Genomic DNA, 12,142 nt, shown 5'->3' on the forward strand with positions numbered 1-12,142 from the left:
TTTCGCGTGGGTGAGGGGGGGGCGGGGGCGGTGACGACGACTATAAAATTTTACTTATGTTGTCAGATTGCTACTTCTGTTGAAGAGAGCTATAAACAGGTTCTTACTTATAGGTACCGAAGCATTACCAAGCAGTTTTTCAGAAAAGCTGATGGTGTCATTGTGATGTATGATATAACAGCAAAAGACACATTCACAGCTGTCAAGCAGTGGCTGATAAGCATTGAGGTAACATGGTGTAACTTTAAATCTAAACTGTGATGTCATTATTCTCTACCTTCTTCTAGACAGCGAGTGTTAGCAGGGCAAAGCACAGAGAGCAGCATGTTTCTTGTTTTGTCACAATTACGTTTTTGTTAGTGATTTTGGTCTGCACAGTTACCAATAAAGCTATTTTTAGAATCTCTGTGTCTGTGAAAATAATCACAGTTCCAGGGGTTTAAGGACTTAAAACGAGTGATGGGGAAAGCCCAGCATGGAGTCCTCTGATTTCTCATACAGGTTATTCAGCTGATATCTCCCATTGGATCACCACTAGCCCTGGGAGGTGCTTTGGTTCAGTGATGATGGTCTGATCATCACTGATCATTACTAGCAGTTTGACAACCAAGTATGTAGCTCACGGGAAACTGACTGTGTTGTGATCATAAGCCATAAACTTAAAGCTATAATATCTACATTACTGCCATAAAATTGTCTTGTGGTAGACAGTTCAGTTTCCTGGGGGTCATCCTTTCAACCACATGAAAACAAAAGCACAGCCCATGCCACTGAGTGGTTTCATTTAATTAAAAATTCTCTTTTTTTTTCTCTTGGTATATCTCTGTAGCCCATAGACAACATATTGAGAGTGCAAGCAGCTGAATTTTTTTGTGGCCAAAAGAAAAAATAAAAATAAAATGGAAGCTGCTGCCATAAAGGACTGAGTCGCTAGAGAGAACAAAGTGTGACTTCCCATTTGCTCATTATTGCAGAGTATTGCCACTGAAAAAGTAGGGGACAAATTGGTATGCAAAGATCATTTAGTCTGATTTTATTGGGCATGTGTTCTAGTATAATACACTGTTTTCCGTAATGGCAAGTAGGTGGCTTTGCAAGTTGAAATTAGGACTCGTTCATTCAAATGTTTCTAAACAGGCATAGTTATTCCTCATCTGAGTAGCTCTACTGTAGCATGCATTTTGTAAGAACAGGCCCCTATGAAATATATGATCTTAACAAATCAGTGATTGTTATAATTCAGTATGGTAAAAGCTAGAGGAGAATTCCGGGTTTTGATCCAGAAAAATTGAATATTGTGGTCAAAATCTTTTCCCAAGGTGTAATAGTTCATTCATCTTTACTGACTAATTTTGATTGCTACGAACTGTTGCTGAGTTGAAGACTTACAGCCAAGTCCATTTACTGCTGCAGCATTCGGCCCACTTTATGAATGTGCTCATTGTGATAATTCTAACCATTTTCAGAATGAATTTTGATTTGTGCCTATTCTATGTATTTTGGGGGGCCTATTATTTCAGTAATTTATTTGGCATAATTGTACCCAGATGTTGTCATTATTTTTCTGTCCATATAATAAGAGCAGCAGTGGCTATAAACACGCAATGTCTGAGCCTGTGTAACACGGTAGTTTTCTCTCTCCCATTTTAATACAGAGTCTGATGAGCTTCTGTGCTGTTACTAAAAAAATGCCAAGTTAGTGCAATCTCTAGCATTCTGTCTTTTTCATGTCTTTTATCCAACTTTAATTCCTGACGTGTGTAAGTAAAGCAACACATACCTGGCTTATATGTGATGTCTTAAATGTCTTGTTGCAGTGTGACATCTGTTAGTTTTTATCCTCTTCATCCGTGATTTTTTTAATACAATGCCTCAGTTGATATTTATTCTTTGTTCTGCAGGAGACAACTGGGGAGAATGTACCTGTGCTTTTGTTGGGTAATAAAACTGATAATGAAAAGGAACGTGAGGTCCCTATGGGAATGGGAGAGCATCTTGCTAAGGTACTATACTTAGAGGGGAACTCCTTACAAAACTTGGAAAGTGAAGGTTTTAAAATGGAGTCTGGATGTGTCTAAATTCATAGAAACACAGATTAATTTTAATCAGACAAGTATTTTTAAGGATTAGGAACCCCATCACACTCATCAATTCAGCTCTTAGTGATGTAAGTGCTGATAATTATGGTAGCTATCAAACTGTCTAGATGAAAAACAAAAAGTGAGTGGTGCAAAAAATATTTAAGAATTCACTCTCATTGTCTCTCCTCTCCCCCCCCTTTTTCTTTGTTCTCTCTTTCTCTTTATTTTTTTCCTCCCTTCTCTTTTTCTCTCTCTTTTTTTCTCTCTTTTCTCTGTGGATGGATTCTTAACAGAGAGATAATTTGGGGACCTTTTCTCCCTCCTACCTCCTGTAAAACCACAGACCATCTGTTACTCCTATGGTAGGAGGAGAAAACATGTTTACTTTTAGTAACTTTCCATCAAGGAGATAAAATAAGTAGAGTTAACAGTCTGCATCTACCAGAGCACTGGTGATCCATGGGCCATAATTTAAGCATTAAGGGACTGCAAATAGCAGATACTTGTTTATGTTCCAGTGTACCATGCCCATCAATTTTTCTTCTGAATCTCTCTATACAATGCATAAAGTTTGAACACCAAGGCCTCCAGAATATTCATTTATTTAGAAATAAGTCATCCCAATATTCCTGAGAAATTAACTGAGTGAGTAGGAATGTACCTAAATTAAACAATGTGCTGGATTTCACATATGTATTTGTTTCTCCTTTGAAAATAGATTTACAGCTCTGCTTGCTGGTAACCAAAAGGATATTTTCAAAATCTGAAATGCAGCTGAATTGTTCGTGGTTCATAGGAAAGATTGCTGCTAGGCACCTCTCTATAACTGAAAGAATTAGGGCCAGATCTCTTTTTATCTTATCTTGATTATTCATACAGCCTTTTACAAGCATACCTCCGTATTCAGTTTTGTATCCATTATTTTGTTTTTATAGGGCAGCAATATCAGACTTGAACTTCATCCCTCAAAGGTTCTCCCTTTAGGAAATCTGCTTTATTTTCTTGTATGCATGGAAATGCAGATAGTTTTGAGACCCTGGAGGCTAGGAGGGTATCCAGGGTGTAACATTGAATCCTTCTGTGAAAAAACAAATGACACATAAATGCTAAATGGACAGAGTAGGTGTCTTATGTGTCATTTAGCTCTCTTAAAAAATTGTACTAGTAAAACAAAGATGAATCATTCTAATATATAGAACTCACAGCCCACCAGGGCATTAATTCTAACATGTCATGCAAGAAAATAAAATGTTTTGCTTAAGTAAAACAAAGAAAGTTGTCAAATTGAAGATGGTTAGAATCAAATGAATGGATCTGAATGACTCATTTGAATGTTTGAATGTGCTGCCTGAGGTAGCTAAGGGAAGGAATGATTAATGACAATGGATTAGTTGGAAAGCAGTGTAGATATAATTAAATTATAACAATTTGCTTGCTGAGCTAATAATAACCATGAATTTTAATGAAATATTAATTCTTGTAAATAGCCATGTAATTCCTATGAAACCACATACCACTGTCTCTATTAGTGAATGCAATTAAGTTACTTATTTTGTGAATAATCCCATGAATTACTCAGAACTGATCCAAAATACACAGGACTAGATGCTGAGCTGATACAAATAGGTATTGCCATTTTTTGTGAAAACAACCCTGAACCTGTTCTTGTGCAGGCAAAGAACCAGATTAGCCTATTGACCCTGAAGTCCAGCAGTTTTTATAGACTTTCAAGGTCTCACGGGATGGGATCGTTTTTACTTAGTTTCTTCTATAGTCAGAGAGGAATATGTACTTTCAGAGGGCATTCCAGCCCAGCTGTATTAACTCTTGCTTTGCTTCAGTCTCACATCTTCCAAGTTAGTGTACTACAAATTCCATCTGAAACCCAAAGGCTCCCATTATAATGCACGTGTGACATAACTTCTTTGCAAGGCAGGCAGCACAGTTCGTTATTAAAAGGAAGAATGGCAGCCTGAAGAGAGCCCTTTCAACTCCTTGTCGTTTGAGAAGGCTGGTAGTTGCAGTATGGGTGTGATACCCCAGGAAGGGGGGAATAGAATGAGGATAGGGATTCTGGAAGGCATCATAGCGAACAACAAGGCTGTGATGAAGCTGATCTGTAGTTGGATTAATTAAAGAGTAAACAGTATGATGGCAAGGAGAATTCTGCAGTATTGGCTTTGCAGGGAGAAACAGCAGACACAAAACAAAATGTTCACATGCAGTACAAGAATGACCTGACGGAAAACACCTGAAACTCTCTTGATAGAGCTACTGGGAATATAAAGAAAAAAGAGAGAAAAGGAAAAAAAACAAGAAAAAAAAAGGCAAGTCCACCTGCCTTTTTTAGCAGAGGATCCAAAAGGAAAACTCCATTTAACAAATTTCTGTTTGGCTTAGCTTGATCAGCTGCTCAAGAGTTCATATGAGCACAACAATACAGAGAATATTCAGATCATATTGTGAGCATCCAGGAACAGCCAATGTTCTATCTGAGTGGATTAGTGTAACCGCTGCCAATTATTTAAATAAAATGGCTTATAATATAGGTGCTGCTCAGGCATTCAGGCAGCATGATTTTATTTGGGCCCTGCACAGACTCCCTGAATGATCTTAAATGGGTCAATAAATCCTCCTCTATCTCTGTTCCTCAACTGTAAAATAAGAGAATAATGCCTTCGTCTGCCTTGACTTTGCTGACTGTGTATGCTTCATGGGACGTGGACTGTCATACAGTGTCTCCTTTATCAACCTGTTAGTGCCGTTGTTATACAAATACTGCTAAAATGAGGGAGCTGTTCTTCTCAGAGTGATACCACTTTACAGGACAGTAACTGCCCAGTTCCCTCTGGTAATCATTCATTTTCGTCCCTGTTCTTTAGATGTCTGCTGATTTGTACATAAGTTTTTGCAATGAAGTAATTGCCAGTGGTCTCCCAGGTTCAACAGCTAATTCCTGGATGGAGATAGGTGGCATTTCCTGGCTTATTAATTATATGCGTCCTGCCTTCTGCTACTTTGTTCTCGTTGTGTATGCTATCAATTAAAGTTTCCTCCCTGATTCAAAGGAATGACAGTTTGCATTTCCAGGCTGACTCCCCCTCTGGAGAAGGACCGGTTTGTCAGACTGACAGAAATAAGCAATTAATATCAATTGAGTTTAAACTGTTATCTTTCACCAATAAGAATTTGCCCTACCTAGGGAATTAGTTGAAAAATCCATACAGATTCATGCCATTATAAATGATGTCATCACTGAGAGTTCTCCTCTAGTGAAATTCTGTTGTATGTGGGGAAGATGCAGGAGTAGTATCACTCTGCTTGACTGACATAAAGTAGCTAGATACTGACCACAGTAGGTTTTCTATTAGAGTTCTGATCAGCTGAGCCGAAAAAAGGAGTGTAAATTTTATTTCAAACTTCTGTTTGCACAGCTAGCAAGGAATTTGAGCTGGTCAAATTTTATCTTAAAACTTCTCTAAGGAAAGCAAGAGGGTTACATTATAGGGTAAATATCATACAGAACACTGTTTAAAAAAAAAAAAAAAATCAGTAAAATATCCATCCAACACTAACATTGCCTGATTTCTTCCCCTCTCTGCTCTTCTGTGCTTATCTGGTCACCCAGAAATTACTACAGGTGGTTCAGTCCCGATGTTCACGAGAACAAACAATATAACGATTGACAACATATTCAAGACTGACATTTGATAACATTAGAACTGCTAAAATAAACGACCATATTTATGAAACTTCTTTTCCCCACTTTTTGTCTTTGAAATTTCATGAAGATGATAAAAATGTCAAAAAGCTGTGCAATTTTGGAAGCATGGTATATTTAAACAAAAAAAACCAAAAAAACCCAAACCAAAACTAAAATACCAATCATTTTAATGGGAGCTTTTGAAAACTGAATTGTGTCTTATGAAGGGTGGTTAAATAAGTACAAATGCAGTAACCACAGTTAATAGCAAGCAAATGAAAATATGCAGATGTGTGATTGTCATTTCCTAAGCTACTGACTTATGTATTTGAATTTTAAGCTACTTTCATAAATAGCAAGGTAACAGAGAAAAGTGGAAAGTGAATAGAAAGATGAAATCTGGATGGGTAAAAGGCCATATAGTAATACCATAGAGGCAATATAGGTGAGGTTCAATGTAATACCTTGTGAAAGTAGACAGATGTCTATTTTGGAGAGGATAATCTGTCATTCCCTCTCAAACTTCTCTTGCCATCACAGCTGCCAGGTCAGGCTTTTGTGCAGATGATCTCTTGCATTTGTATTTATTGTGATAAGGCTTCAGCTGAAGTGCTGAGAATGTCTCCAGGGCCTGATCATTTTGCCGTTGTTCTTAATTGCAAAGCTCCCAGGGGCTACAAAACCAAAGGTGCAGGCTGATGGGGAAAGAAGGTGCAGAAACAACTAATTAGTTGTTATTTTTTTGCTGAGATTTTTAACTGGTCTTTTGCTGGAAAACATTAGTCTCAAACTGTTGAATACAGAAACACTGCTGCTGAAGCTTTCTGAGATTAAAAAAAAAGTCACTGGAATTATTTTCACCTGCTTTGTGAAGCACTCAGTGATGTACTAATTGCCTTATAATCACAAGGAAAGTTCACAAGACTTCAGAACCCTACAAGGCATGTTTGCCTTTGAGCCTTTGTGAGATCAAGCTCTTACAGCAAAAGCCACTGTCTAGAACAAATACCTGCTGAGAAATGCATATAGTTGTCGTTTGGGAGGCACAGGTCGACTTCTTTTCTTTTGTTACTCTTTACTGTTAGCTCTAGAATTAAATCCTAATTTTTCCTAAGATGATCTATTTCTGTTTCTTTATCTGCATATTTCAGTATATCTGTGTTGCTTTTTTAAAGCTGGAGTGAGATATCGTGCAAAATTAATTGAAATGGTCTTTCTGTTTGATTCTAGGATTACAATTTAATTTTCTATGAATGCAGTGCATATTCTGGGTACAATACCAAAAAGTCTGTGCTTCACTTAGCTAGGTAAGAAGAAAACACAATCTATGAGTTCTATATATGCCTGACTTCCCTCTTACTGATGACAGTGAATTGTGTTTGTTAAATTAGTTTGATAGGGGCTTATGGTGATGGAATATTTTAATCCATTTAAACTGATCTGTAGCCTGACCTTGTTGCTACAACTGAGCAGGTGCTCAGGTTCCTGAAGAGTCCTGTGTAAGCTAGCGGAGCTCTGTATAGACCCAGAAACACCTGAGTTGTTGCTAGGAAAGCTGAGGGCCTGGGATGTTGTGATAGTTCTTGCAGGAAGTTCTCGGGGGTTTGGAGAAATATGCTTGGAAATGGATGCTGCTGAGTCCTTGCAGCAGAACATTGGATGTGCTGCTTTATTCCCCAGATCTGCTCGTTACAGCTCAAATTCTGCTGTCTGTCTGGGGGCTGGGAGAGAGGGAGAGGTGGATTTTTAAAGTTATATAAAGGCTAGGGTAAAAATACAGGTAAATCTGTCCCCTCTGAACTACTTACAGAGGTGAAAACACTAGTAATGAATTGGCAGATCTTTAATATTGTTGCTGCAGTTAGTGAAATTTTGTGAATGTGTCAGGTAATTGATAAATGTCTAGGTAGCCAGATGTGTTTTTGTTTTGCTCCATCCTCAAAAATAACAAATGTAAGTCACTGTTTTGAGTCTCTATAATATACAATAAATGCTAACAATCAGCACCAACTACATTTTTCTAACTAAATGAACAAAGGTGGGTTTGTGTTGGAGCCACCATAATTGTAGTTTTGTTTGTTTGTTAGTTTAGTTCACAAGAGTCTGTCATTTTCTGTTAACCTCTGGACAATTTTAAAGGCTTGGGGGAAATGTTTTTTGTTTTTATCTCTTACTGGTATTATTGACTTTTTTTCTCAAAAGTATTGTTTCTTTCCCCCAGGATTTTAAAGGAACATGAAGATAAAGTGAAAGAGAAAACCGTTGAACTTCAATCTGATATGAATAAAAAGTCTTGCTGTATCAGGCCATAAAATGCTGGAGTACATTTAGACAAGCCATACATTTATACGACACTACATGGCACCATCAGATTTGCTTTATCTTCCAAATATTTCTTCTTCACTATTAAGTGAAACTTAAAATCCTTGTATGCTCTGATCTTCACTTTTACAAATATTGTCTTTAGTTAATTGACAATGTATTTGGGGCAGTAACAGTCTTTTATTCTGTTTGACACCTAACACCACTGAATCCTGCTTTGTGATCAGGCTTGTAGAAGCTGCCACATTATTAATAATAAGAAATAATTTTATAGGAAGAAAACTACTTGGAATGTGAAGTAAATTCCTACTGGTGTGGATGACCTATCTTCTGAATACTTCTGTTTATTTCAGTGCTCTTCAGATCCTGATTTTGTGCTGACCTTTGTTACAGTTTTTTAAAAATTGAAATGGGTAGCTGGTAGGTTGGTTAAAAGCATTACACCAGCAATTGCAAAGTATAAGGTGATATTTTAAAGCTTAGTGTGAAATATGCATGAACAAAGGATGGAAGAACTATGAAGACTTTCACAAGTAGCATTAATTCATTTATACTACACATTGTTGCATGTAGGTCCTTGGTAAGAAACCCTTCCTCCCACTTAGATGTGATGAATTAGGTATATTTAGATGGATCACTGAGATACCATACAGGCTTGCCTGAGCTGTTGCCAAATAAGCTGGCGTGCTTCCATGGTGAGGTGGTTCTATGGAAATATCTAGCATAGTTTCCAGAAACAGTAAAGTCATGGTAGTGCAGTGCTTTTCTCTGGCTAGTTAGCATTGCAGTTGGAGCAAATCAGCCTGTGCTCTTCACCATATTTGACATGGCTGTACGGCTGTGTGTTGTAGAGCTTGCTCTGGACCTCTGCTTGGCTATGGTTTCCTATAGAAGTCCCAAAGCAATCTGTGGCCAACTTGAACATTCAAATCAATTCACTGTCATTCGTGGTGGTCAAAAACACATACCTACATAGGAAGCTTATTTCACTGGTGTAGTTGGTTGTAGTACAAAGCGTATTATGGCTGACTGAACAGCTCTTTGTCTCCAAAAGTCTGTCACAGGTTTCATGCCAGATGTTGGGGGCAGAATTTTCAGAAAGAGCAGATCTTCTTTTGAGGAAGATTTTGAGAAACTTTCCAGCATTTAAGGAGTGAAAAATCTCACCAAAATCCAGGGAGATATTGCTCTCTTTAGCAATGTTAAGAAAAAACTCCTCATGTGCCTAAATATGTGACTGATTTTTCAAAAGACGCACAGCATTTCCCTTTGGTTTAACCAGGGTCTGATAGCACTGAGATACAGTGTTTGAGAAATCAAACCCATATGGACATGTTTTAGAAAATCATGGCCTGCCCTGGACCATAAGGAACCCAAATGTCATAATTACTTTTGGAAGCCTTTGTAGAATATAAATGAAAATAAGAAACTTGAGAGTGGGTCACCCAGCCAGCACATGATCAACAATTATTCCTGTTGGTATTTGTCTTCACTGCATCCAGCTATTGTGGTAAGTATTCACGAATGATTATTCATGATGGTGAGCTTGTTAGGAAAGTGGAACCCATGGCATAATTTATTTCATTAAAATATCAAGCAAAACTGTAGATTTTATTCTATGAGGCTTACAGACATATTTTCAACCCATGTTCTAAATGTTTCAAAGAAGTTATTTTTCATTTGAATAATGAATCAATTTGAAACTAAAGATGAAAGTTAAGCACTGGCTCAATAAGTAACTCTATTTTGGGATAAAAACTTCATCAGTAATTAATTTTGCTCTTGGGATTTCAGTCTGATCAAAGGTATTTATCTGGTGCCAAGAACTATGTGATAGAGGTTTGCAAACTTTCCCCTGCAGCAATTCCTATATCCATACCAACAGTCAAATGCCTTTTCCTATGAGTCGGGATCCAAACGTGACCCCTTTCCCTATCAAGTAGAATAACCAGGATTTTCCTAAACTAACCAAGTAGCCCAGGATAAGCTGATGCTTAGGGGTTTTTTCTTGTTGATTTCTAAGAGTCTGCTCATCCAAATGAAAAAGAGTCCCCTTGCTTCTAGTAGTGTACTTACGAACCCCTAACCCCCAAACCCCTAAAACCCAAACAGAGCAAAATGAGCATCCATTAATGAAAATCAGTAGGCTTTCTGTTCACTTCCCAGGGTTGCTTCTTGAAGTCTATTACTGGTTGTGGAGGGATGAGTCACCTTATCGACTGTCACGTGTTACCCATCATGGAAATCTTCACAGAATTGAGTCACCTGTGTTCAGTCTGGGCTGGAGTTGGACTGATGCAAACCTCTAATTTAAACCTCAACAAAAATAACTGTTTATCCCAATTTCGATTAGGGAAGAAGTGTCATCAGTTTAAATATTGGCTTTGCTAATTGACTTTCAATGATCTGTTCCCCTGCAGTATGGTGTTTCCTACCCCGTCAATATCAGAACCGGCAATATTTCTTCCAGCCTCTGTCAGCCTCAGGAAGACAGTTTGAAGGCTTAATTTCAGCTTTACTACCACTGACTCTAGCCTCGCAAAACTTCAAATTCAGTTCCTTAATTTTTCGTTCCCTGAAGTTCATCTTCATTTTGGAGGAAAGTGACATGAGGTGCGTCTTCTTTATGTGACTTCTACAGGATCATTTTTATTTGGACATCTTTCAGTATGCACAGAGACCCTGCTAGCAGGATATATAAAACATGAGAGTAGACAATGCTAAGGAGCAGCTGAATCCTGGGATGAAGGGGATTTCTTTTTCTTCATCTACTAGAGCCAAATCTGGTGTGGTCTGAGACCCAGGAGGTGTCTCCCATCCCAGACTGGCAGCCGTGGCTGCTGCTGTTCCTTTTTGCAAGTCCAGCCAAAACCAAGGCTGAGTATGTATTGCAAAGATGCAGGTACACACACAACACTAACATCAGCCACACAGACAACAGAGAGCTGTCTTGTCACCCGTCTTGTCACAAACAGCATTACCATAAATTTGAACACAGATAGCCCAATCCTTTTCTTCCTTTCCAACTGATCAAGATTGAAGTTTGCTGATGAAAACATACATGTACACAACTCCTATGACTTGCAGTGCTCTCTCTCCCCCTTTGCCCTCCCTCTCTCCCCAGGATCATGCAGAAATTTGGTAGAAAGATTTATTAAAAAGACTGGATAGCCTGCAGTTATGGGGTGCAGGACTCAATCAGATAAATTCTGACCAGCAGCTTGCTTGCATACAACTGGTCCCTTTTATTCTACCTTCACTTGAGTTTTTCCCATGCTTGTTCTTCCTCCATCCACCTTGACCCCTCCCTTTCTCTGCCCTTCATATCCCAAAGAAACAACTTGCCCCTAGTTGCTTTTTCCCCATTAGTCGCAGTTCTGCTACATCTGTACTCGCACACATTTTTTTATTTCTTCTACCATTACCTAGGTCACCTTGGCTTTAAGTGGTATTATTGATATAGTTACTTAGGGGCTGCTGGCCCTGCTAGTTTCCACTCCCCAAATAGTCCCTACTATTCCCCTCCAGTTAGCTGTGAAGTTAGTCATGAAGATATCACATAACTCCCCCTTAACCACCTGTGAAGTCCAGTTGTAACTCACAGTGCTCTCTGTAACTATTATCAGCTTCTCACTCTGTTATTGTTATGTTCAGAGTTTCTCGCGTCATCTCCAGAGTTTCTTGTGGTCTGTTTGGTTAGCTCAGGCCAGATCCTAGTCATCTGTCTGCACACCTTAACAAACAGCAATTATTTGTTGATTAATGCTCACACAAGATAGGTATGACTAATAAGGCTTTACTTCTGGACAGATTCTGCTGGCCAGGTGGTCATCAAGCTGGTGTGGGAATTGTCAGCTTCTGGTGTTCCTTGATGCTAACTGATCCTTTGTGTTGCTCGTTGCTGTCTTCTGACTCCACCAGGGTTTTATACCTCTTGCCAGTATTTTTCTCAGATCAATCAGAAAGCTAATACTGGCTTAATAGCAATGCAGCTCCCCCCCCCCCCCCCCCCCCCCACCACGCGCCGCCCCACCGC

The 12,142-nt window shown here is 38.7% G+C and overlaps 1 protein-coding gene across 1 annotated transcript in view; it reads left to right on the forward strand.

Moving 5' to 3' along the window:
- The window catches only part of CRACR2A (calcium release activated channel regulator 2A), a 51,255-nt gene extending 43,159 nt beyond the window's left edge, over positions 1-8,096 (forward strand). Inside the window, exons 14-17 of the mRNA XM_010575408.1 lie at positions 114-228; positions 1,902-2,003; positions 7,015-7,091; positions 8,006-8,096. Coding sequence (XP_010573710.1) covers positions 114-228; positions 1,902-2,003; positions 7,015-7,091; positions 8,006-8,096 — 385 coding nt within the window. The remainder of the gene's footprint in view (positions 1-113; positions 229-1,901; positions 2,004-7,014; positions 7,092-8,005) is intronic.
- The last annotated feature ends 4,046 nt before the right edge of the window (positions 8,097-12,142 follow it).

The sequence above is a fragment of the Haliaeetus leucocephalus genome, unplaced genomic scaffold (genome assembly GCF_000737465.1).
Source record: "Haliaeetus leucocephalus isolate CR32 unplaced genomic scaffold, Haliaeetus_leucocephalus-4.0 Scaffold473, whole genome shotgun sequence".
Lineage (NCBI taxonomy): Eukaryota > Metazoa > Chordata > Aves > Accipitriformes > Accipitridae > Haliaeetus > Haliaeetus leucocephalus.